At 30.4% G+C, this 27,895-nt stretch overlaps 1 protein-coding gene across 3 annotated transcripts; it reads right to left on the bottom strand.

The window, feature by feature from the left end:
* LOC143078759 (lysophosphatidylcholine acyltransferase 2-like) lies at nucleotides 1–27,797 on the bottom strand. Of its 3 annotated transcripts, none has more exons than XM_076253711.1 (13): nucleotides 27,600–27,797; nucleotides 25,485–25,627; nucleotides 23,030–23,244; nucleotides 18,383–18,556; nucleotides 15,252–15,310; nucleotides 13,765–13,799; nucleotides 12,423–12,477; nucleotides 11,945–12,027; nucleotides 9,446–9,571; nucleotides 8,770–8,920; nucleotides 8,362–8,460; nucleotides 7,301–7,442; nucleotides 1–6,299 (listed from the first exon to the last, which is right to left on the bottom strand). In XM_076253711.1, the coding sequence occupies exons 1-13, from the start codon at nucleotides 27,702–27,704 to the stop codon at nucleotides 6,184–6,186; spliced, it is 1,503 nt and encodes a 500-aa protein (XP_076109826.1). In that variant the 5' UTR covers nucleotides 27,705–27,797; the 3' UTR covers nucleotides 1–6,183. The 3 variants fall into 3 exon arrangements, with proteins under 3 accessions (XP_076109826.1, XP_076109825.1, XP_076109827.1); XM_076253710.1 differs by lacking the exon at nucleotides 23,030–23,244 and adding an exon at nucleotides 22,035–22,258; XM_076253712.1 differs by lacking the exons at nucleotides 25,485–25,627; nucleotides 27,600–27,797 and adding an exon at nucleotides 22,035–22,258 and having other exon boundaries at nucleotides 23,030–23,162.
* Between the last annotated feature and the right edge of the window lie 98 nt (nucleotides 27,798–27,895).

Raw genomic sequence — 27,895 nt, 5'->3', positions numbered from 1 at the left:
TTAAGAGGAAATATTTTATTTTAATGCTCAAATAATGATAACTTGAAAAATAAATGTAATGTAAAATGGCAACTACTGTTTAATGACATCATCTGAAGACAAAAAATAAAGTCTTTATTCTGTGAAATTCTTTTAGAAATTACAATAGTCAGAAAACTGGTTTCCTTTTTTTCATTAACAAAATTCCAGCTGTGTAATATACAAAAAGAAATCTATTATAAAAAAATTTATAATACAGAACAGATTTATCATTTTCAACAAAGAGGAATATTTAAAAAAAACTGAAATCTTCTCTTTCAGTTCAAAGAATTAAGTACAACAACAAGATAAATAAATATTGCAAGCTGTCCCTATCTATAACAAAATAACAACTACCACATTCCATTGTTGACATCTAAGCAAAAACATTTCCTAGTCATTGATATATTTTTGTTGATTCAAGTTATTTATGTGATCTCACTCAGCTATAGAAATTAAAAAAATTCAAATAGCAAAATATGTAGAACACTAATCTTAGTTTTTGAATTATGAATTAATTGTAAGAAAAATAATTTCATGCTAGCAACAAAAAAGAGGTCATTTGTTGCCTTGCAATAAAGGGCATCATCACTCTAATATAAACATGTGCTAGACAATGATTACCTCTCCTCTCCTAATTTATTGTTGTCCAGTCAAGCATTTATCTATCATATAGCATCATGTAAATGTTCATAGGGCATAGGTCCATCAGATATTATCATATTAACAATAATTAGCTCATAAGTTTACTTTATGATAATGCTGATTTAACATGAAGAGCTTATGATATAATACATTTCACAGTGTAAGCATTTCTAACATAAATTCCTCTCTATAATACTGATCAGTTCAGAATCTTTTTTGTGCAGTTTCAATCAGTTCTTGACAGTTATGTGTAGTGACATAATTTCAATATGGATGTTGCAAATATTCAAAATATTACTTTATAAAAAGTTATATATTGTTAAAAACAATTTGTGACTTAATAAGTGTTTAGGAAAATAATTATCTAAATTTATATTCATGTAAAAAAAATTGTGACACCAGTTTTACTAAACAGTTAACCACTTTGTATGACTTTAATCTTAATGCCAGGAATATAGTGAAACAAACTGTATGCTCCAACAATTTTACTCAAAAATTTATCACAGATCATTTAAATACTATTGAAATATCAAAATCTGAGAAAACTATGTGAAAAAAATGCCAAAATTCTTATTAACAACATTAGTAAAACAGCAATAAATTAATAACATATACATTATAATCTCACACTTCATACAAAAATAAAGTTGACCAACATTATCCATTAAAACCCAGACTAACATTATCCTTTAAAAACCCTGCCAGCAGTTTGAGCACACATTGAAATATTATTTGGTATTGTAAAATAATGTGAAACATACATTAACCCATTACCTGTATAACAATTGTATTGCACTGACAAATAACTACCTCTATTGAAGTTACACCACTAAAACCTATAATTCACAAAAACCTTTGATGTGAATTTTATTTCATTTCTGTACATGGATTAGCCTTTTGTAAATGTCTTGACCCTACTCTAAAATACTACCCCTGACCTTTGATTGCACAACATGAAGAGAAAGAATAACAATATTTATCATTTGTAAAGGTTAAAGAGGGAATCAAAGTTAATAAATATAACTTCAAATATTAAAGTTCTAGAGGATGTCAAAACCATTGGTAGACTTCCAGATGCAGATTTAGACATTAATGGACATAACGTAGACAATAAAAAAAAATTATCCATGCATCATTTTTCCAATTAGATTTTAAATATAGTACGGTAAATGTAGAAAGCTCTCTCTATTGTAACTGTAAAATCATTACTTTTTAATCAAATTCACAAGTGTGTCATTTATTTGTTATATGCCTGAAGTCATACCCTGTCATAATAAAAAAGATAATTTCAGATCATATTATTATGTAAACTTATATACGATGTGATTTTTTGTAAAGATCTGAAAACTTATATTTGATGTGATTTGTTGTGAAGATCTTTATTGACTTTAAATGAATGAATAACTGATTTGCTGCCTTTAATGTAAAAGGGTAATTTGGTATTTATTTTATTAAAAAGCCTACTTTTCTTGTAAGGATTAAGCAACTTTTTTTTGCCTTCACTGGCAAATTTATGCAGATATGTATTTTTGGCTTCTATCATTTTGTATGGGTTTTTTTTCAAGCGAATTTGTTTCCCTTTCTTTATTAATACCTTTCTCAATCAGCTAATTCTTTAAGCTTAATTAACCTGACCTTTAAACATAAACTACTAAATCAATTGAATTAAAAAATCAACTTCAAAGAGTTTATTTTATTCCTTCCTTTCAAAATATTAATTTTTTTTAATCATTTTGTTTTAATGCATATTTTGACATATCTTTTCTGGCAATTTAAAATTGAAATTATTCCCTTTCCATCATTTGTTTCCTTTGTGCCAATAGGTATAATGTTAGTGATGAATAAAATCAATATTAGTTTTTAATTAAAACAGTTATATAAAAGAAGCTTAATTTACATCCTGGTACATAAATCATGCTATGAGCTATAAATAAAAATTGATGATAGCTGAGATTCAAAAGAGATTATATAACTTATATGGTTATCACAATTTGAAAACTCTTTTTCAACTACTGTAGATTCTTTTACTTTCGTGGGTATCAATTTTTGTGGATTAAAGAAAACTTGCATTTTCGAGGGTATTTGATTTTGTGGTTTTACAAATCCTTGCATACAAATCCTATAGAAAATGTGCTAATCATTAAATTTTTGAATTTATGGTTCACTTGTACCAATCAAAAACCACAAAATTTAGTATTCAACGAATAATAATGAAACCACAGTATAAGAAAGAGTGATGATATTGGGTTAGCATTGGTATCATAAATAATGACAATTTGATTTTCATACAAGAAAACAAAGGATAAACAACAACTCCGATGGCAATCTGTTTCCTACAGGCTACACTAGACAAGCAATAAGCTACACTGTACTATACCATATGCATTTACTGTTGTCTATAGATTAATTTATGGCAACAATAGGTAAAGAAATAGTTATCTACACACATTCATCAAAAGTATGACTGACAATCTGACTTCATTTGCAAACATAAAATCCACAATGAATTGATGCAAAGATAACAAGATAGCGATCTTCTAATTTACCAAAAATATCATAAATTTTGTAACAATTCTATCCTAAAATATATTTTGTCTTGAATGACCCTATTATTAGAACTGAACATAATAATAAGAATAATTAATTATATGTGTAACAATTATCATAATATTAAAGTGAATACTGTCTAAACATGCTAGAATTATAACATAACATATTTTGTGAAATACACTTAAAATAAATATTCATTCTAATTGTAATTATTGATCAATTTAAAATCATTTATCATTTTGTTTTTTTATTTGAAAAAATGCAATGGAAAATATAGGGAGCTATGAAATACATTAAAAAATATAATTCATAATATAAATAAAGGATTTTAAACAACTACTTCACTGGAAGCATTGGGCAAATACAATGCTTTGCTGAGCACAGCCTGAACCCTGAACAGTTGGTGCAAAATTGGACACAAAATTCAAGCTTGATACGATGACATCATAGCATTATAAGATGCATTGTGGTGGTATAATAAAACTGTTAACAGATACTATTTTTTGTATGTCCAGAACATTTTTTTTGTAAATGAAAGATGGATTTTTCTCTTCACTCTTCTTCTTTTCTTTCAAAAGAATATGAAACAAATGGATCAGGATGTTTAGGAATAGTGAATGAGATCATATATAAATAGATCATAGTGTTTAGGAATAGTGAATGAGATCATATATTAATAGGCACATGGTTAATACTGGTATTGCTCAGATTAAACTTTGTGTTTTGAACAAAGTCAAAAGTCAAGGTCATACAAAAAAAAATCTTTTTTTTTCCACTGTATGTATCCTTTGCATGCTTGTTATTACACATGTATAGGAAATGTATGGATTATAAGGGTGTGGGTTAAACAGATAACAAGTTATTGTAGTCCTGCTTTGGAGAAAAATCAGTAAAACTTTAAACTAATATTTGTACAACTAAAAAAAATGCAATTCATATCAATGAAACATTATACTGTGAATATTCTTTTATTTGTGTTACAAAAAACATTGAGGTTTTACAGTATAAAATCCATTGATATGTTTATATGTGCAGTCTGAAACTATTCAATTATAATTTATTATAAAATTAAAACTATATACAAATTCTGAATCTTATAAATTAATATTTGTTAAACCAAAAATGAAAATTTAAATCCACCAATAAAAGTCAATCCACAGTACAATTCCAAAAGAAACTATATACAAATGTCTAACAAGGCTAGGATGTAACACTGAAAGGTGAAAACAATCTTAAAAAAATAATTCTAATGCAACAACGTTTGTAACGTTCATTTTGATTGGATAACGTCACTTTCTTACATGGCATCAATTGACAATTGATGCTATCGGACGTACGCGCAAGCGCAGACGGCATATGACAGATTTTAAATAGATGTTTTAACGTTGTTTTCTGTCAGTTTCATTAGAATGGAGATAACAATATTGTATTTTAAGCTCCGACAGCATCAATTTGGGATTTGATGGTCGCAAATAGCCGTTTACTGTCTCCGCTAACGCGTCGCCAGTAAACTTAATTTGCGACCATCAAATCCCCAATTGATGCCGTCGGAGCTTAAAATACAATACAGTTATCTCCTAAATTTTAGAATTCAGGCACAAATATATTAAATTTAAAACATTATATACCAATGCAAAATATAATTAATGTATTTTTCATTGGGTAAAAAATACCGTATGGTTCCCGTTGCAGGATAATAAAAGTTATGGTTTGTATTTTGGTAAGTTTTTCTAGATAACCTAGTACAATGAACTATTCAGGATGATATATTGAATTTAATAATTCCTTACAGAAATTAGCCCAGTATAGTTTATGCTCAGCACCATTTAGGTAGGAAGTACATATTTTAAAATTTTTCCCTACACTAGCATATTCAAGTAAGCTTTTCCACATTATTAACAAAGTTCTGTAGACATATAATCTTTCTTGCTTGGTATTTTTCCTTATTTCGAGATCACATAAAATGCCCTCAAAAGCAGTAATATTGATAGGAAGTCCAGACTTATTATTGATTCAAAATTAATTAAAGCCCAATAAGTTTAGGTTTTGAAATCTCAAAAATAACAACCTGCCAAAATATCTACATGTTCGAATATGTATTTCACTTTGATACTAGATTTTCTGATAAAATCTTCAAATTTTATGTTAATTAGGAAAGTCAGCATGTTTTGGTGTGATAAAAAAAAACTGAAACAGAACAATATCAAAAACATTTAAAATATAAACATAAAAACATGTGTAAAGTATTAACTGAAAGACAAAAAGCAGTGCAATTATTACCATATCTGTGTTCAACTAGCTCAAATGACTATCTGAGCTTTCTGTAATGAAAAATAACACAATGTTGATGTTGGTAGCCTTATAAAAAATATAAGTACACTGCAATCAAAAACACAATCAATATATTTACATTATGTGGTGTTAATGTTTGAAACTTTAAAAATAAATTAATAATTAAACAAAGTTTGTATTAAAATAGTCCAGCTTTTATTTTTGGATACAGAAAGCAGGTACTTACTTAACAACATCTAGTATTTAGTTTATGTTTCAATTATGAGAGTATTTTCATAGAGAGTTACTTTTAATCTGTTTAAAAGTTCTTTGTTCATATAAAAATCTTGTTATTAAAGTGTCTTAGAATGTGCCATAAATACACAATTGAACAACTTATAAATCTGTTAAATTTTGTAATTTATAAAGACAAGTTCATTAAATGCAGAAAAATAATGACCATAAAGCATTATATATTTCCTAATATCATGAATATAAATATTAATAGCATATCTAAATTCTGGAATGGACAAATATCAATATCAAGCTGAAATGTTTTTGTACACATGTGTGTAAATATCATCCAACATATAGCAAAGTTGTATTGTAGTTTTGTAGACCTCATATAAGTCACTGAGCCAGTCACTCCAACCTTGATAAAGGGAAGTCACTCTAGTTTTCTTTCTACTCAAAGGGAGATCACTCAAGTTTACTAATTCCATTACCATTTGTACTTAACACCTTCTTTAGTTCTTGATAAGTCATAAATAATTTAGCATATTCTGGTTTGGTTACAGCATACTTTTTGAATTCATCTGAAAAAATAAATCAACGTTATTGAATTTCCTGGTTAATATTATTTCCACACTTTAAAGTGGAAAACAGATTTTTAGAATCAAACTTTAGTCAAACTCCAGAAGGGTATTTTCCAGGTATTAGTCATTACGTTCAAGTTATTCTAAGTTTTAATTTAGAGCTTTAAGGAAAAATCAAAAAAGAAGATGTGGTATGATTGCCAATGAGACAACTCTCCACAAGAGACCAAAATGACACAGAAGTTAACAACTATAGGTCACAATATGGCCTTCAACAATGAGCAAAGCCAACACCACATAGTCAGCTATCAAAGGCCCAGAAATGACAATGTAATACAATTCAAATGAGAAAACTAACGGCCTTATTTATGTAAAAAGACTGCAAGACTACCATGTACAATGATTTAAATGAAGTAACTAGAAGCCTGAATGTTGGTTAGATGTTTAACCTATATAATCATGTTAAATGGTTACCAGAATGACGTTAACGGAATCTGAAGAAAGTTTAACAAGATTTTAACTGTACAAATAATTATCCTGGAATGGATAAATTTCAGACACAAAGTGAACCAATATTAAACGATCAGTCTGCCTCTGCAGAAGGTCTATGAAGATCTGAAAACAGTCAGGCTGTTAATTTTAATTGTTTTGACATTACGTACTTTATATTTGTTATATTTTTACAACTACTGTGGAATCATTATTATTCGCTGGATACCAATTCTTGTAGTTTTCGTGGGTACAGGGAACCACAAATTTAAATGTTCAACAAATTACTAATGTTCTATCAGATCATATGCAGACTTTGGCGAAATCACACATCCATGAAAAGGCAAGTTATCCGCAATCCCTGAAAATTGGTACCCACAAAAATAAATAATTCCACAGTAACTAAAGTTCAATTGGAGATATTCTGATTATAGAAACCTCATTATGTATGTTTTCTCTCTATCACTCATCTAATCAATGAGACTGGATTTTTAAATATTCAAAAATCTTACCAAAGGTTATTTTATCATCTTTGTTAATATTAACTTCTTGAAACAATTTTTCAACATCCAAATCATCCATCCCAAATGCATTTGACAATATTTCTGTCAGCTCTGCCTGTGTAATGTAACCTTTATCCCCGTTGTCAAATAACTGTAACAGAAATACATATTCAGAGAATAGAACACATCATCACTAACAAGATCAGGAGCAAGTACAGTGTAACCTGTGTTATCCCACACACTGGGGGACAAGAAAAAAATGTTGGATTTAGCTTGGTTTTTTCTGCAAGGATAGGCATATTTTAGGACAATGAAATGTGTTAGTTAAAGCAGGATGTTGGAATACTCAGGTGTCATATAAGCCAGGTTACACTGTAACATTTTGGGGATTTTGGCCCTATCTAACTGTTTAGAAACAGTATATACATTAAAAACAAAACAGCTTAATTGATCGATTGGATAATTATAACTTAAACCATCAGAACCAAACACTGACAAATCTCTTCATATTAAAAAGTTTCAATAATGTTTGGTTCAACTTTGCTGACTTTTGTTGAAATTATGGGCTTTTGACTTTTAAGAAAATAAAAGTTTATACGACTTTTTTGGTAAATGCCTTCACATATTGTGTTAATTTTAAGAATGAGAGTCTGCTATGATGATTTACAAATAGTTTGCGCTTGGTTCTGCTCCGTTAATTTTTTCTGAAATAATGGGCTTTGGAATTTCCACTCCCTAAAAATGGGTTTATTTTTTTATTTAGCAAGTGCGCCCAATTGTGTTATTTGGACATATTTAGTTTGTTACTTCTTCAAGGAAATGCTAAATCCAAAACAATATGCAAAGGAGCCTGACAAACAAGTAAATAAACATTAGGGCCAAAATGTGGGGGAAATAAAAGAAGGTACATTTATAATGAAAAAAATATGAATTTTCCAAATGAAATTTAGAAATCTGAAGAGAAACGGAGATAATTTCAATCAAAATCATAACATTTCATTTACAAGTCAATTGATATTCTCATTTTAACATAATCATATTATATTCTTAAAGGTACAGATTAAAGTTACCTGAAAAGCTAACTTTAAAGTGTCATCATTGTTGACTGGTTGTGATATCAATGAAAGACCAATAATATACTCCCGGAAATCAATAGTTTCAGAACCATTCTGAAATACAATTGAAAAAAGGATTAATATACTTCTAGAAATGTTTATTTTCAGGATATTATAAATAAAAAGAAAATTGATAGTGTGCAATTATTTTCCATTAAGATCTTCTTTTGCAATTTGTTAACCTGGTTAGCAGTTTTGTAAAAAAAAATATGTGAGAACAAACATTTTAAGACATAACAGTTTATTTTTTCCTAACATATAAGATCTCCTCTAAAGTAAGAGACACGGTTACATGTAGATATGTGGTAAATTCTTTCCAAAGTTACATTAACAAATGAGAGAAATATATTCTGCTCATCTTACCCTATCATATAAAGAAAACATCTCCTCTAAAGCTGGAGACACAGGTACACCTAGATATGCAGCAAATTCTCCCAAAGTAATACTGCCTTTATCTTTTTGTGAAATAGCACCAAACTGGTCTAGGAGTTCATTCATTTGGTCAAAACTAATTCTGAAATAATCAAGAATGAAATTGAAAACTGAATTCTTTTCTCTGGACATAACTGCAGTGTTTTAAAATCAATAGATTAAACTAAGTTTGATATTTAAGTGTTTGTTGAACTTAACCTTCATAAGTCACATGTTCAATTTCTATTTTTTTTTCCAGTCTTAAAAATTATTGTCAGATTAAAAGTCATAATACTGCATTATGAATTACTCTGACAGTAAAAGCTTTGGTCTCTTAAGAAGAGTTGTCTCATTGGAAATCATAACAAACTTTGGACTCTTGTGAAGAGTTGTCTCATTGGAAATCATAACAAACTTTGGTCTCTTGTGAAGAGTTGTCTCATTGGAAATCATAACAAATCCTTTTTATATTTATTTGTATCTCATGGTCCTAAACTTGCTTTTCTTCATCTCAAAGTCACAGTGAAGCCATCAACAAGGAGCAAAAAAAAAAACTCTGCAAATTTAAGATGGCCCCTAGCACCTAGTCACTTTCCACAGGCTTAGGATGGGGGTTATTTAAACTTACCCAAGTTTGGAATGAAGTTTTTGGAATTCTATAAGCCCTGCTGTATGTGGTAAATTGAGCATGGCTGCTTTCTGCATAAGTCTAACATCATCATAGGTATGATCAGTAAAAGGTATTCCCAAATTTCTAAAAATAAAAGAAAACATTTGTAAACATTATTAAGATATGGTTATAATGGTAACCACTTGGACATAAACATGATAAATGCATAACTTTTTTTCCACATAAATTTAGTAATAATGAAAATATGTTTCAAAAATTTAATTTATATTCTAATATGCATTTGATTGGCGGCACAATTGAAATTGTAACGTCAGATGTATTTTAAACAATAACTGAGATCAAAATGAACATGGGTGATTAATTCTCGCTAGGAAGTTAAATAAAGCACTCTGATTGTAAGTTTTCATGTATCTGTTCATTTTCTATTCTGAAACAGTTGAACTTTTTGTATCATTTTAGCTTCATCAAATCAAAATGTTTGCCTTCCTACCGTATAATAAACAGCTGCGCCATGAGGGCATGATACGCCCGACGTCTTGTGTGGAAGTTTTATGCAATAATCATAAATAGTTTCTGAGAAAATTTTAAGCAATAACCATATATTGTTTTTGAGACATGTGAGACAAAAACCTAAATATCACTAAAATAAAATTTTGAATCAAAACCAAAAAGTATACGGATCTTAAGATTAATATAACAAAGAAGTGGGTAAAGTTTTAAGCAATAATCATAAATTGTTTTTGAGATACGGCACAAGACGTAAAAAAAACCCTCCCTCTTTTTTACAAAATACTCAATAACTCAAAAATGAAATTTTGAATCATCACCAAAAAATATACAGATCTTAAGATTAATATAACAAAGAAGTGGGTAAAGTTTTAAGCAATAATCATAAATTGTTTTTGAGATACGGCACAACACGTAAAAAAACCCTCCCTCTTTTTTACAAAATACTCAATAACTCAAAAATGAAATTTTGAATCATCACCAAAAAATATACAGATCTTAAGATTAATATAACAAAGAAGTGGGTAAAGTTTTAAGCAATAATCATAAATTGTTTTTGAGATACGGCACAACACGTAAAAAAACCCTCCCTCTTTTTTACAAAATACTCAATAACTCAAAAATGAAATTTTGAATCATCACCAAAAAATATACAGATCTTAAGATTAATATAACAAAGAAGTGGGTAAAGTTTTAAAGAATAATAATAAATTGTTTTTGAGATACGGCACAACACGTAAAAAAACCCTCCCTCTTTTTTACAAAATACTCAATAACTCAAAAATGAAATTTTGAATCATCACCAAAAATATACAGATCTTTAGATTAATATAACAAAGACATGTGTAAAGTTTTAAGCAATAATCATAAATCGTTTTTGAGATAAGGCACGACATATAAAAAAAAACCTCCCCTTTTTTACAAAATACTCAAAAACTCAAAATGAAATTTTGAATCATCACCAAAAAGTATACAGATCTTCAGATTAATATAACAAAGACATGTGTAAAGTTTTAAGCAATAATCATAAATCATTTTTGAGATACGGCACGACATGTAAAAAAAACCCTCCCCCTTTTTTACAAAATACTCAATAACTCAAAAATGAAACTTTGAATCATCACCAAAAAGTATACAGATATTAAGATTAATATAACTAAGAAGAGTTTAAAGTTTTAAGTCATAACCAAGAACCATTTTTGAGATACGGTGCGACATGTGAAATACACCCCCCTGTTTTAGTTACAAAGTGCCGTAACTCAAAAAGTATTAATCTTATTTTCACCAAAAGTATACAGATAATTTGACCATCATAAGAAACAACTATATTAAGTTTCATGAAATTTGGATAAGTCAGTCTCAAGTTACAGTGCGACATGTTTACGCCAGGCAGACAGACGGACAGACAGACAGACAGACAGACGGACACCGGACATTTGTATACCATAATATTGACGGGCGTATAAAAAGGAAAATTCAAAACAGAAAGTCCCTAATTAAATGACAACATTATATTTATGTTTCATAAGATTTGGTTATTTTGATTAGCAGACAATAATCTCATAGATTTGATTATATTTGATGTCCAATCACTACACATGCTCTCTATGACATTTAATAAATGTACAGGAAATTACCAAAACCATTATTTCACTCATAACTTCATGATAATAATGTATGAATGTATTTAAAAGAACTAAATGCTTATTTTTATATTTTTTTATGGGTGTAAAAGCGTTCATTGTGCACATACTAAGTATTATTGGCTCATATAAAATGGTTTTTGCTCAATACTGATACACCCCAATAAAATTACAAAAATGGTCCCAAGACTCGAGTGGCTGGATTCCATAGAATCCCTCTTAAATGATGGAGAATGTTCTATAAAGAACATCTTTATTTGATTGATGTGTGCTGCTAGGTAACCAACTCATAAGCTTTTATCCAAAATTACATTTTTCTCCATATATTAGCCTGTAAATAACTTACTCTGCCATTTTCTTTCTTACATTAGATGCATACAATGTGGGATCTTGTTTTTCTTCTTCATTTGGATTATATACAGGTAAAAACTACAAATTAGAAAAAGAAAAACGTGTAATAGCTATTCCTTACCATATTATTTCATATTTATAACTTTCAATGTAGACATAGGAACAAAAAAATCTTAAATACTAACTTGTTCAAATCAACACAAGGAAATAATTTCATTCCAAAAGTCATGACTTTTTTTTGAAAAGATGATTAAAATATAGATGCGACTACTTTCAACGAATCAATTTTGTTTGTTTAAGGACATAGGTCAGTGAGTTACTTTTCAGAGAGTCTAAAGGGGATGTACTATTGTGCCAAATATACCTAGACAAACTAAATTACAGTGTAGTAAAACAAGATGGAAAATACAAGGTGATTAAAAATAATATTGTTATATGATTTCTTTTCAGACAGACTATGTATATTAACATACCTCCAATTCCAATTTATTATGAAACTGACATAGAGACAGCCATAAACATGTAAATCTGAAAGATAAAACAAATGTAATATAGAACATGAAAATATGTTAACTCCATTATTCTTTTATTGTAAAACTACCACAAACATAAACTACACTTATCTATCCTTAGTATAAACTTATTCTAAGAGATTATCAATTCAACACTGTAATAAGATCATTGAATATTGTTTTTATTGGTGTTAATGTTGATTTTGTTATCAGTAAATTAAGCAAACTAAATGTTAATGTTATATACATCTACATATATGTTGATACCTGTATATGGGCATTGTACAAGATCATGTTTTTCTCTGACGTTTTTACACTAAATCCATTGGATGTTGGATGTGTACTATGGATAATTTAGTCTTAAATGCATGATTTACAGAGTTTGCGAAATCTTTTTTTCCTTGGTGGTCCTTGAAAAAAATCTGCGGGTCCTCACTATTAATTCTATTGAAAAATACTAAAATTGTGTCAGTCCTATGCAAAATTTTGGTGGTAAAATCCTGAGGACCGCCACTTTTTGCGAAGTCTGGATTTATTTTATTAGTTGTTAGTGGCTTTGAACTAGCTATTAGTAACTGCGAGTGCTCTCAGATCAGTACTTTGTGTCTTTTTGTTGTTAGGATATACCAGTGCCCGGCCACACCCATTCTTTGTTTTTGTTATATATGTATTTCTATTTGTATCCTTCTGATGAAAGCCTTTTTCAACCGATTTTTATAGTTGGTTCTTATGTTTTACTGTTAACCACTGTCCCAGGTTAGGGGAAGGGTTAAGATCCTGCTAACATGTTTAACCCCGCCACATTCTGTATGTATGTGCCTGTCCCAAGTCAGGAGCCTGTAATTCAGCAATTGCTGTTTGTTGATGTGTTACATATTTATTTTTGTTCATTTCTTAACATAAATTGGGTTGTTAGTTTTGTTGTTTGAATTGTTTTACATTTGTCATTTCAGGGCCTTTTATAGCTGACTATGCTCATTGATAAAGGCTAAACAGTGACCTATAGTTGTTATTTTCTGTGTCATTTGGTCTCTTTTGGAGAGTTGTCTCATTGGCTATCATACCACATCTTCTTTTTTTATATAAGCACCATTAAAACAACAACTAAAATGTCTTATTGCTTTAAAACACAGCTCTATTTTACTTTATAATCAAGTTATTACAAGAATGTTGGAAGCAATGAGATAATACATTAGCAGAAAGGTAAAACTGTGGCCCTAAAATATGAACTACTGTATGCTATATTCAAATCAAAAAGACAATAAAAAGCATTATAAAAAAGTTGAAAAATCTTAATACTTACGCTCCTGGTCCTTCCCAGGTCCATGTATATGTATCCTATTATAAAATAAGAACATATTAAAATGGAAAGAGTTGAGTGAATAAAATACTTATTTAACCCGGCCACAAGTTTTAAGCTAGTTCAAGGTAAAACAAAGCTCATCAGTAGATGTCTCAAGCTTTAATAAACTTTAATAAGAATTTAAGGAAAGTTGTGGTTCCTAAATGTGAAAAAAGTTCTTCAGCTTTGCATCCATCTAATGAGAGGAGCACTTTTCAACTTATTTTTAGCTTGGTTCTTGTTTTGTACTGTAAAACCACTGTCCAGGTTTGAGGAGGGCTCACAAAAACATGTTGAACCCCACCACTTTCTTTATGTGGCTACTCCAAGTCAGGAGCCTGTAGTTCAGTGGTTGTTGTTGATTCATGTCGGTCATATTTGTTTTTTCTAAATTCTTTTGTTATAAATTAGACAATTTGTTTTCTCAATAGAAATTTTTCACATGCTTCATGTTAGGGCTTATAATAGTGGACTATAAGGTATGGGTTTCTCATTGTTAAAGGCTTTATTGTTACCTATAATTGGGTACATCCACTTCCTTTGAGCTCTGGTGGATAGTTATCTCATTGGCAATCATAACACACCTCCTTATTTTAATAGGGTGCAGATATCACTACGTCCATTTTATCCCAAAGCGAATATAAATAAATGGGAAATGTGTTCATAAGACAAAGATGATGCCTCTGCTTGCACAACATCTAAAGTTATAAAGAGACATAACTGAAGACTGGTAAAAATGAAGATATCCAATTTTTTTCCCTATATCTCAGTTTTGAGGTAATAACAATTGTCTAAAGGCTCATAACATTTGGTTGAGGCAACTTAAGAAAGAGAACAGAAACAAATAATTCAGCAATTTTTTCCATTTGTACAGGGGCTTAACTCTATAACAGTTAAAGCAACCCCACCAAAATTCATAATTTATCTGTAATAAACATTGTGTATAAGTTTCATAGCATTTAATTGAGGCAAACTAATGTTTGAGAATGGAAACAAAAGATTTTGAAAATATTCCAATTATAAAGGGGCATTACTCTCAAACGGTTAAAGTGAAGACACCAAAATTCAGCCTTGATCTGTATTTTGTGGTAATAAGCATTGTGTTGTATAAGTTTCATACCATTTGGTTGAGGCAAACTAAAGTTAAAGAACGGAAACCAACTTTGGGACGTACGGACGAACTAATGTACAGACTGATGTACAGATGGACAAGGGTAAAACTTAATGCCCCCTCCAAACAGTGGGAGCATAATTATAATTCAGATAAAGAAAGGATACATTCTATCAAGTCAGTTGGGAGCTACTGTGGATACAAGGACAAACTGACAGACTGACCAAAAAATGAATAGACAGCCTTCTCCATCACTATATATTGACACTTTAAAAGCAGTGGTATAATATCCTATAAATATCGTTTTAGGAAGGATAGTTCTTGATTAACTACTTACCAAACTATTTTGGTATCTTATACAAACTGGTTGAACAGGCACTCCAGGATAAAAAGCACCTGCAAACAAGCATGACAGTGGTCAATAATTACTCATAATTCAAAACATTTTGTGATGATTCTATTATTTTGAAATAAGGACAGCATAGGAAAGGATTTTCAAAAAAAAATATCATGATCACTTGCTTTCATTTTATATGAAATTTGAAAAAGCACTATTTAATTTTATCATAAATAATAAAATAATCCCTTTTTTTTTTAAAGTATCTATATTTGTATTTTAAGCCATCCTGAAATGTTCCAGTCTTAATTTCTAAATATACCTAAATTAACTCTGATTTTCATCCACTTTAAAAAAGACAAAATTGATGGAATTATATAATCTGTGGTTAAAAATAAATTTTAAATATTGTTTAAATGCACACAATTTGAACATTATGAGACATTTTAATATAAACAGACATGTGTAGATTATGTAATATATGAGGGAATGTAATTTTAGAGAATGAACATCATTTTTATTTTGGAATGAAGAAATATAAAGATGTTTGTATGTTGTGTATAAACCTCACTTGAGGAATTCATTAGCATTTAAAATAAATACAATTGATACATGTTCAAAGTATAATAGAACTTTTAGAAATAATATTGGATATAGTATTTATGCTATTAAAATATTCAAAAACTTATAAAGCTCTGAAATTTTATAAATTTATTAGTAAATCGTACTATGAGATGTTTTTAGTACAATTTATTGTACAATTACCTAGAAACTGCATTATTTTCTGAATAAAGAATATTATTGTGACTGTTATCTTCAGAATGTTAAAAAGAAGAAAAATAGTCAATTTATAATAATATACGGAAGAACAGGAAGTTATTTTTTTTTACAAAATTTCCTTCTAGATACTAGCTTTTGAACATAACCAAGCTTCTGTTTGCTACAAATCCAAGATAAGTTATTAAAATGTTTAACACTTTAACCACAGAGTGAATGTTATATTAACTGGCAGAAAATCTAAGTCTATTTATAAGTAAAATACTGATAAACAGGATTTTATTTTTACAAAATTTACTTCTGAATATTATCTTATGATCATAAACAAGCATTTGTCCAAGTTTGGTAGAAATCTATGATATTTTAAGAAAGTTGTAACCAGATGCACCACAGGCGAAGCTTTGTAAAACCGCAGAGTTCGAACCCTGAACAGTTGTGACAAGTATGGACACAACATTAAAGCTTGATACAGCACTGAATTTGGATTGTGATTAAGTAGTTGACACATCATAGGTTTCTGACACATAATGAATGTGGTCTAAGAACTTATACTTAAAAACTTTAAATTTTAAATTGGACATTACCTATTATGGTCCAATATCCAAAATGTAAATACATGGTTAGTCAAAGAACCCCAAGAATTCAATTTTTGATTAAATCAAATAAAGTTCGATTTTGGACCCTTTAGACCTCAATGTGGACCGATTTTAAAACCGGGCCCAAATATCAAAAATCTAAATACATTGTTAGATTCAGCATATATTCAATTTTTGTTGAAATCAAACAAAGTTTAATTTTGGACCCCGATTTGGACCAACTTGAAAACTGGCCTAAAATCAAAAATTTAAATACATGTTTAGATTCAGCATAACAAAGAACCCCAAGGGTTCAATTTTTGTTGAAATCAAACAGACCAACTTGAAAACTGGGCCCATAATCTAAAATCTTAGCACATGTTTAGATTCAGCATATCAAAGAACCCCAAGAATTCAATTTTTGTTAATATCAAACTTAGTTTTATTTTGGACCCTTTGGACCTTAATGTAAACCAATTTGAAAACAGGACCAAAAATTAAGAATCTACATACACAGTTAGATTCGGCATATCAAAGAACCCCAATTATTCAATTTTTGATGAAATCAAACAAAGTTTAATTTTGGACCCTTTGGGCCCCTAATTCCTGAACTGTTGAGACCTAAACTCCCAAAATCAATCCCAACCTTCCTTTTGTGGTCATAAAGCTTGTGTTAAAATTTCATAGATTTCTATTCACTTATACTAAAGTTATTGTGCGAAAACCAAGAAAAATGCTTAATTAGGCCCTTTTTTGGCCCCTAATTCCTAAACTGATGGGACCTAAACTCCCAAAATCAATCCCAACCGACTTTTTATGGTCATAAAGCTTGTGTTAAAATTTCATAGATTTCTATTTACTTATACTAAAGTTATTGTGCGAAAACCAAGAAAAATGCTTATTTGGGCCCTTTTTTGGCCCCTATTCCTAAACTGTTGGTGCCATAACTCCCAATCCCAACCTTCTTTTTGTGTTCATAAACCTTGTGTTTAAATTTCATAGATTTCTATTCACTTAAACTAAAGTTATAGTGCGAAAACAAATGTGTCTTCGGGCCACCACGACAACGACGCTGACAACACCAACGTCATACCAATATACAACCACAACAATTTTTGGCGGTCGTATAAAAAACCACAGAGTGAATGCAATGTTAACAGGAATAACTGGAAGTCCATATATAAGTAAAATACGGACAAACAGGATTTACCTCTGGATATTATAATTATCTTATTATCATAAACAAGCTTCTGTCCAAGTTTGGTACAAATCAAGGATAGTTAAAGAAATTAATAAAAATTTCAAAAACTTTCACAGAGTGAAAAATAGTGGCCGTCGCCAGAATGTAGGATCCCTTTGTCTCGCTGTAGCAACAAAAGTCCCAGACTCGACAAAAACTACCTATTAATTCATGCTCTTTTTGCACAAGTTTAATAACCTTTTAAAGATGACCTATTGGTTCATGTTCCTTCAGGGATATATTACCTTGTTTGAAGCCTATTAAACATGACCTATTAGTACATGTTCCTTCAGGGATATATTACCTTGTTTGAAGCCTATTAAACATGACCTATTGGTTCATGTTCCTTCAGGGATATATTACCTTGTTTGAAGCCTATTAAACATGACCTATTGGTTCATGTTCCTTCAGGGATATATTACATGTTTGAAGCCTATTAAACATGACCTATTGGTTCATGTTCCTTCAGGGATATATTACCTTGTTTGAAGCCTATTAAACATGACCTATTGGTTCATGTTCCTTCAGGGATATATTACCTTGTTTGAAGCCTATTAAACATGACCTATTAGTACATGTTCCTTCAGGAAAAATAATGATTTGAGGCCATTCTCCCATAGTTTTGGCTCTTCTAGTCATTTCTTTCATGATGTTTTTTCTAGAATTTGGATCTTCTCGTTGCACATATAATGGCTGGGTATATTCTATAAGAGCTGAAAAAGTACAACATTCTGAATATAGAATCCTGAGACTAACTCAAGTTACTGTGGAGTCATTATTATTCCTTAAGTTAGATATAACTTTTCATAAAATCCATAGGTAGATGCAAACACAGTATGAATTAAACTTGGGCAATTCCATGAAATCAAGAGTCTACGATAATAGGATTTTTCTTGACTTTACTCCACAAAAATTGGTACATTTGTACCAACAAAAATAAATGAATCCACAATACACTTGTTATTTAAATTGATCTGATTAAATAATTCAATAATTCAATTTCAATTTCCTTTATTTTCATTCAACATTTATTTAAACATAATCACATTATTTACAGCTAATTTCCTAATGCATGTAGAACAAAACTTTGGTTGGCTTGCTTGCTTTGTTTGTATAACTGTTTATTCAAGTTTTGTAAATAAGATTGACATCTTTAAACAATTTATATAGGCATGGTTTTACCTGTATAAATCATATTTGAATTTAATTGGGTGTTATTCTAATGATTTTACAATAAACAAACAAAGCAAGCAAGCTAACCAAAGTTTTGTTCTACATGCATTAGGAAATTAGCTGTAGTGTTGTGAAATTTTTAAAAACAGCAAATATTGAGATTTGATTAATGATTGATACAGATAGTTGTTTACATTAACAAATGATATAGTTGTTTAATCGTGATCATGATTAATATCAAGTAAATCAATGCAGTTATGTCAGAAATGCTGAAATATGAAACAGGCATCAATTCATCCAAATATTATCAAACTTAATGGGTTACTACACAGGTAAATCAAACTAAACATAAACATGCATTGTTAAAACCAACAAAATACCCACAGCACATAGAAGCTCAAACTCAAAATAAAACTAGCACTTAATTAAAGCTCTGTTTTATATGATAATTCTGAAGTTTTCCAAAGACTTTCACTAATAGCTATTACATGTACACAATGTAGAAATGTAAAAATGGATACAGGACAACAACTGCATAATGACATGAATTAGTTCAAAACACACGACCATTAAAATGGATGAGGAAAAATGAATTTGTGACTGACACATAACTTTCTCGTGGATGTGGAATAATGAATTTTTGACTGACAGGTATGGAATTATAAATTTGACTGACACATGGCTATTTATGTCGACTTGGAAATCTGAATTTGTGACCGACACATAGCTATTTATGTCCACTTGGAAATCTAAATTTGTGACTGACATTTGATAATTCAAGTGGAAATCAAAACATGAATTAGTGACTGACACATGACTATTCATGTTGATGTGAAAATGTGATTTTTTTGTCAGACAGACGGATAGTTATATGGACATAGAATTATGAATTTGACTGACAGATGGAAATTTTTGTGGATGTGGAAATATGAATGTGTGACTGACACTTGATAATTCAAGTGGAAGTTGAAATCTGAATTAGTCACTGACACATGGCTTCTTTAGTGAATATGAAAATATGAGTGAATTTGAGACAGACTCATAGCCATTGACATAGATGTTGAAATATGAACTTTTGATCAACAATGACCATTTATTTGTATAAAGGTATACATGTATTATGATGAACTTACTATCATTTGAACTATGACTGAACAGAACTTCCTTTATGATTGATTGATAATTGTTTTCTTTACACCACATTAGCACAAACAGGCTGTATCGCGGCCAGAGCTTATTCAAATATTTTTACTCTTCCTTTATGATACAAGTCCTAAATTGGAATGATTCTCTGAGATGTCTTAATACACTATTTAAAAAGTTCAACTCATTATTTCCAATAAACAAGAGTGCACACGCTGAAATGTCTCGCCTTCTATACTAATCATTGATATTATGTTGATAGTCCTAAGTATAAAGCTAAGCTTTAATATAACTTTCACATAAACTTAACATTAACCAAGATAACTAAACAAAGACCAATGAACCTTGAAAATGAGGTCAAGGTCAGATGAACCATGCCAGGCAGACATGTACAGCTAACAATGCTTCTATACAACATATATAAATGACCTATTACTGATAGTTTAAGAAAAATAGACCAAAACACAAAAACTTAACACTGTGCAATGAACCGTGAAAATGAGGTCACGGTCAAATAAAACCTGCACGACCGACATAAAGATCATAAAATATTTCCATACACCAAATATAGATGACCTATGGCATATAGTATTAGATAAAAAGACCAAAACTCAAAAACTTAACTTTGACCACTGAACCATGAAAATGAGGTCAAGGTCACATGACATCTGCCCACTAGATAGGTACACCTTACAATCATTCCATACAACAAATATAGTAGACCTATTGCATATAGTATGAGAAAAACAGACCAAAACACAAAATCTTAACTATAACCACTGAACCATGAAAATGAGGTCAAGGTCAGATGACACCTGCCAGTTGGACATGTACACCTTACAGTCCTTCCATACACCGAATATACTAGCCCTATTGCTTGTAGTATCTGAGATATGGACTTGACCACCAAAACTTAACCTTGTTCACTGATCCATGAAATGAGGTCGAGGTCAAGTGAAAACTGTCTGACAGACATGAGGACCTTTCAAGGTACGCACATATCAAATATAGTTATCCTATTACTTATAATAAGAGAGAATTCAACATTACAAAAAATCTGAACTTTTTTTTCAAGTGGTCACTGAACCATGAAAATGAGGTCAAGGACATTGGACATGTGACTGACGGAAACTTCGTAACATGAGGCATCTATATACAAAGTATGAAGCATCCAGGCCTTCCACCTTCTAAAATATAAAGCTTTTAAGAAGTTAGCTAACACCGCCGCCGTAGCCGCCGCCGCCGTAGCCACCGCCGGATCACTATCCCTATGTCGAGCTTTCTGCAACAAAAGTTGCAGGCTCGACAAAAATCGGATATAGAATAGGGTTTTGATAAAAAAAAGAACATAACCAATATCCGAATATTGCTTCTGGTGGTCTTCTGTTTGCAGAGAGAATCATGTGTGTTGACAGATTTGCAACTGAATACAAACTTATCCGTTCAATAATCAGTCATGCATACAAAACATAGGTCATGTGAACTGAAATCAGTCAACTGTGCTGCAGTCCTGGTTTTATATGCATCCTCTGATAAGAATAGCACAAAAGGTGAATAATGGTAATTAAAATAGAGAATGGAATGGGAAATATGTCAAAAAGACAACAACCGATACAAGGAGCAAATCACTGAAGAAACCAATTTCAAAATAAACAAGACAAAACATAAAACAAAATCAGTTTTTAGATGGCATATGACTGATATTGTCTTTTAAAACTGGTACCAACAAACATGTTCATTATTACAAACATTTTAGAGATTAGATATGACAATTGGTATGAACTATCTGAATATGTTAAAATCAGACATAAGACTGTTAATATTTTTAACAAAAGGAAATTCCAACATATATGATGTGATGCACGATATACCTACATCCCAAAATTGGTAAAGCTGAATTTTCTTTCCTAGAGAGACTGCTAGGAAGTGTGGAGCAGTAAAATATAACAAAAGCATCCATAAACGTGGAATGTGGCGCACAGACCAACAGCGGTGCTACGTCAGATCCTACTGGTTCCCCTTTAACTTTTACATTTTGGAATCCATAGAAAAAGCATATGGCCCTTCCTAGGTTCATGATAGTTTTGTGGAATAACGTCCTTAAATAACAATAAACATGCATTATAAAAAGTATGATTCAAATCACAGCTGTAATTGTAAATCACGTGATAAATATGTTAAATGGTGATATCACTCAATCTAATTCTAGTCATTTGTGAAGAAAACTGCTGTTTTGCAAGCATATTGAAAATGAAACATGCGTGATAAATGATAAATGATGAAAGCATGAACGACCATACCCTGTTACTATGACAACATTTAAAGTTATCCAATCAGCATTCTGCAAGGAGAGACATACAAAAAGCTATATAAGATTACATGCAGGTATCTATAAAGGATTGTTAACTACAAAGTATCACACCTATATCAATTCTAGTTTATATTGAAAATATAACATTAGTAAACCATGGCATTGAATAAATTTTGATTGTTAATAGCATATGAATACTGATTATTTAATTCCAAATATTGGTCATATTTAGTAAAAGCAACAGACTGAGGCAAAGCTGAACAGCAGCACGTCCTATTTCTAGAATAAAAGCAACAAGGCTTAAATGAAAAAAAGCCATGTAATAAAGCAAACCAGAAAAAAAAATTGCTGATTAAAGATCTTGCTAATAAATATACTTTTTTTACACAATATTAAATATAATCATTGATAATAGGGTATTTATTTTTGATTTTCGAATAATCTTGAAAATTTTACTACAATAAGAGCACGAAACATGCCAGGTCAACTTCAAGTTCAACAGACTGAGACATAGTCTTTTAATCTCCATACGAAAAAGGTTTGTAAACGATTATCTTACTTCCGAATAAAGGAATGATTTCAGTGGATGATTTAACAACAATGGTAGACAGGTTAAGATATACGATGACAAGACTATCAAAATACGATGAATGAGGTGCTAAAGCAATTATTGGTCCCTCCTTGCAGCTGGCTAGTTTTCCTTTCACTGTCATCCAAAATCCTCCCATCAAAAACACGCCTTGGCAAAACAAGACAATTACTGGTCGTAGCATGCTAGAATTAGATGATATTAAATAGGTTATATACATAATGACAATGATAATGATAAAATATGTTATGATGTTAAATGCTGTAAATTCAGAAATTATTGGGTGGATTTATTATTGCGATTTTGTTATTTTAGACTAAAAGCAATTTTAATTTTTGCGATATTGAGAAAAATCCTCTCTAATTCATATAAAAAATTTCAAAATGCTAGTTTAAATTATTGCAATTATAAGTTCGGATAACCCAGTCGCATTTTTCACATTACTCAAATCATCATAATAATTTCTGAATTTACAGTATTGAATAATGTAAATTAACTGTTCACCTGGTATTTTATAAATCATTTTATATTATTATTCCTGCTGATTGTTGAACTACTGATTAAGTCCAACGGAAAATTAAATGCATATTCAGGCCGCGAGCATATTAATGCAATATGAACATGAAACCTGCTCTGTACAAGATAGACTTGTTGTACTAGTCCACAAAGTATCAATATGTTGGAAGACATGTCACCCTACCCAGACACTTTGTTCTGACTCGGGACAACCATCCTTTGCTATTACTACATTTTGTACTTAAATCTTAATACCATTGCTCAGTTGAGAAGCAGCAATGACTTTTTTGGTGTTATTTTTTCTCTCTTATTTATGAAAAGCCTTAGAGTGTATATTTTACTAGAAATATCAATTCTTTTTCTTCTCCTAGTTATTTCTTATTATTTCCCCATTGTAGAACATCTACTTTCCACAAGTACATTTTTAACTAACTTATTCTAACTCAAATCAATAAATCTAGCCCCCTTGTCATTTGGCAAATAAGTTTTATTTCTTTGATTTATTTCCACATGCAGGTTGTTTAAATCCCTACGCTTTCCTTTATACATATCTAAAGAAAATTATCCAGGAAAAGAATCATGAACATTTGCAAGAGTGCTTGTTTTCTTTCTTATAAAGTAAATTACAGCAAATCAGAAACAGTACTGCAAACAAGTTCAGAACATCATGCTCAAATACAATTGAAAAACACAACTTAAAATTAACATTCCATCAAATTATACATGTGCAAAAAAATCCAAATTGATTACTCATAAAGCATCCAAACACACAACTTATGAAGTTGTCAGTTTATCAGTTTGTTCGTTTTTTCTATTTACAAACTACTGTATATCAGATTTTTTTTGCAGTTTGGATTTTTTTTTTGCAGTTTGGGCCTAATAATGGACATTTCAATCTTGTGTTCATTTCGGGCTTCATGGTGTTGTACAATGCATTTAAATAAACAGTGAAATATTTTTGTTGCGAAAATTTGCTGAAAAAATGTAATCCTTGAAAATAAGACACATGCAAAATTTTTCCAATATACTGTGATATAACAAGCTGTACTGGTTATTACAGGAAAAAAAGTTTATTACAAACTCATTTTTCCACCATTGTTGTAAAAAGTGTGTGCAGAACAAACTGACTTATTGTCACCAAGGATTTGTATAGTAAGACTTACTATACAAATACTTGATGTCACAAATGTTTGAATTGTACTCATTCGTGTACATGCTGGTACTAAAATCAATTACCTTTTTGAACGTCGTTCCAGTTTGGTAAAACTAATAAACTCAACCTTTTACACAACATAAATTTCAAAGTTAATGTTATTGATGCTTTAAGCATTAATGATACTGCCAGTACTTATTATCAGAGGCGGATTTAGGCGGGCCAGGCCCCCCTTTTGAGAAAAAAGTTTGGTTGATTATACAGGGAATCACTGAAGCATGACGGAAGTGGGCCCCTTACTAGGCAGCCAGTGGGCCCCCACTTATGAACATTTCTAAAGTTTTTCCCATACTTCATTGAACTTCATAATATATCCTGTTTAGCAAAACACTGAATTTCAAAAAAGAAAGGCATTTAATCATAAAAACCCAATGACAAATAAAATCATGTATTCATTAATCAAATACTGATTAGATTTACATTTGTTACAAACCATGTGTAAAATATACCCTTTGTGAATTTACTCTATTTTCTAATTCTCACCGTCACTACTGGTAATTACTCATCTCTTCAAATAGTTATGTTTCCTTATTTCTATGAAATTTCAACCATTCAAAGCATTACTTTAACAAGACTTATTTTTATTACATAGAAATGTATATAGGTATTATCAACTTTGCTTGACTTTATGCCTATTAATCAGTTCAACAATTTTACTTCCAAGGATTTCTAAGAACTTGTTCTATTTTTACATACTTTCGCCATCCTTTGATTGGTTTATCCTGCTCCTCCTTAGATCGGAATGCCAATGATGCTTTGGCTAACATCCAAGCAAGTATGAGACAAGTGAAGATCATTAAAAGTCTTATTGGTACAACAAACACAGACATGAAGACAACCTGCAAAATAAATATTTCAGTCTTATAAACTGCTTAAACTCATTCCTGTCAAAAGTGAATGTAAATCAAAGTCAAGTGCTTGAAAGAACTGAAGGGTAAAGATTGCTTCAATTTATCAGTAGGAAGTAAAATTAAATATTGCTTTGGGTGAAGTTGATTTAACATCAATTCTAGACAAAGAAAGATAACTCTGGTTTAAAAAAGTAAAAGTAAAAATGACTTTAACAATGACATCATTTATATTTTTGGAACAGATATAAGATTCCTGCATCTTGCAAAAGTATTGTAATTTTCTTTACAAGCTTAAGTGTAACATCAGTTTATGCCTTGAATATCTGAGCATATATTACATCCATAAATTTCTGAAAATGTTCATAAATAAGATGTATAGAATGTTATAATCAATGCACAATATTTTGTGTATCAAAAAGGTAGTGATAAGCCTTGGAAGATTTAGATATCAAATCAGTCATTAATCATATAGTGTCTAAGAAATAGACCAAGAAAACTAAACATTGACCAATGAACCATTAAAATGAGGTCAAGGCCAGATGATACCTTTCAGACAGACATATATAAGTACACCTTATTATCATTCCATACAACAAAGATAGTTGACCTATTGCTTATGGTTAAAGAAAAACAGACCAATCACAAAACTTAACACTGAGCAATGAATCGTGAAAATGAGGTTCCAGTAAGACTTACATGTACATCATACAATATTTCCATACACCAAATACAGTTGAACTACATTTAATGCTCATGCATGTAGTATAAAAATGTATCATGTACATGTAGTAATAGAAAAAAGACAAAAATAAAAAAATTTGACTGCTGAACCATGAAAATGAGGTCAAGGTCAGATGACACCTGCCAGTTGAATATGTACATCTTACAATCTTTAATTTCTATAAACCAAATATAGAAGACATATTGTTTATAGATATATATCTGAAATAAGGAGTTGGTAGCTAAGCAGTCAGAGCTCAGACATAAACAAGTCGATTTTTGTTTTTGACTTAAAGAAGTCAAAAAATGTATTTATCCTAAAAATGTGTTTTCAATTTTAGACTTATCTAAGTCATAAAATGACAGACTTGTTTAGGTCTATTTATGTTGATTAAAAAACTTAATTTCACTTGGTGGCCAAACTACACAACCTATGCCAGCAAAAACCTGTCTGAGAGTTCACAAGGACTTGAGCTATCTATAAGTAATTGTCTAATTATAAATTCTTACTAAACACAGATGTTTTTCCTCAAGTGTAGTTCCAGGTGGTTGCATTGTAAGGTTAATTAACATTATCTCCGATTTTTTAGACTCTCATTCATATTTTTCTTTAGAAGACAAAGCATTGTCTTTCAATGTTGTCATTATTTGATTTAGATGCATGACCTCCTTATAAATATGCGTGGGTCTTGAAGTTAACCAATTTTTATCACTTATCGACTTGTAGGAGTCGATATTTGCAACTTTTTGATTCTGGTCAATTATTTCTTGCTTAACAATATTTGACTTATTAGTCATATTTTGTCTTGCATTAAAGGGAGACTGATCCTAAAACTTACAAATTTAGACCTCTATGAGTCAAAAGCAGATTCAGTCTGAGCTCTGATGACTGCTAAGGAGTTGACCACCAAAACTTAACCTTGTTTAGAAATCCATGAAATGGGGTACAGGTAAAATGAAAACTTTCTGGATTGATAATCATTCTTATTCCTTAATAAAAAAAAAAAAAAGAATATGGAGAACATGTGTGCTTTGTATAGCCACTAAAAGACTGAGCAGTCTTTTTAAAGCACTATTTAAAAGGTATCAGTCCACAAGAATGCGTGTCATCCCATATTATCTAATAATGTACTGCTTTATGTTGTTTACTGGTGGTGAGTACATCTATATGTATTAAGCCAGATAATCAACGGTTACAAAAAGTGTATATGATGTTATACAAGTTTTCATGTCTACCTACCTGTATTTTTTGCATAAAACTAAGATGAATTTTATGCACAAACGGGTTTACAATCTCTGGTGTTATAAGGGACATTTGACGCGGAATGGCTATCTGTCGTTTCATTTTGTTGTCTTTTCCGAATGTCTATTCTAACCACTTAATCGGGATTTTTTATTTGAAAATGTTCAGCTTGTGGCCATTGTTTGGATTCTGTACAGTATAGTGTGACTTTAATATTTCCGCGACAACATCAAACCGGTTTCAGTAGCACACGTATTTTAAAAGAAGTTGAACATATGGCAAGTCGTTTTAAG

Source organism: Mytilus galloprovincialis, chromosome 6, assembly GCF_965363235.1.
Source record: "Mytilus galloprovincialis chromosome 6, xbMytGall1.hap1.1, whole genome shotgun sequence".
In the NCBI taxonomy this organism is placed as follows: Eukaryota; Metazoa; Mollusca; class Bivalvia; order Mytilida; family Mytilidae; genus Mytilus; species Mytilus galloprovincialis.
This window is presented reverse-complemented; position numbering and strand designations above follow the sequence as displayed.

What these genes read in the sequence shown, in the direction of transcription:
- LOC143078759 (XM_076253710.1), bottom strand. Translation starts at nt 27,704, where the DNA reads ATGAAACGACAGATAGCCATTCCGCGTCAAATGTCCCTTATAACACCA. An exon ending in TTTAATAGGCTTCAAACAAG is followed by an intron (nt 15,311 to 18,382) that starts GTAATATATCCC and finishes GCTTGTTTGCAG; the next exon opens with GTGCTTTTTATCCTGGAGTG. An exon ending in TGTTTTCTTTATATGATAGG is followed by an intron (nt 8,461 to 8,769) that starts GTAAGATGAGCA and finishes ATTGTATTTCAG; the next exon opens with AATGGTTCTGAAACTATTGA.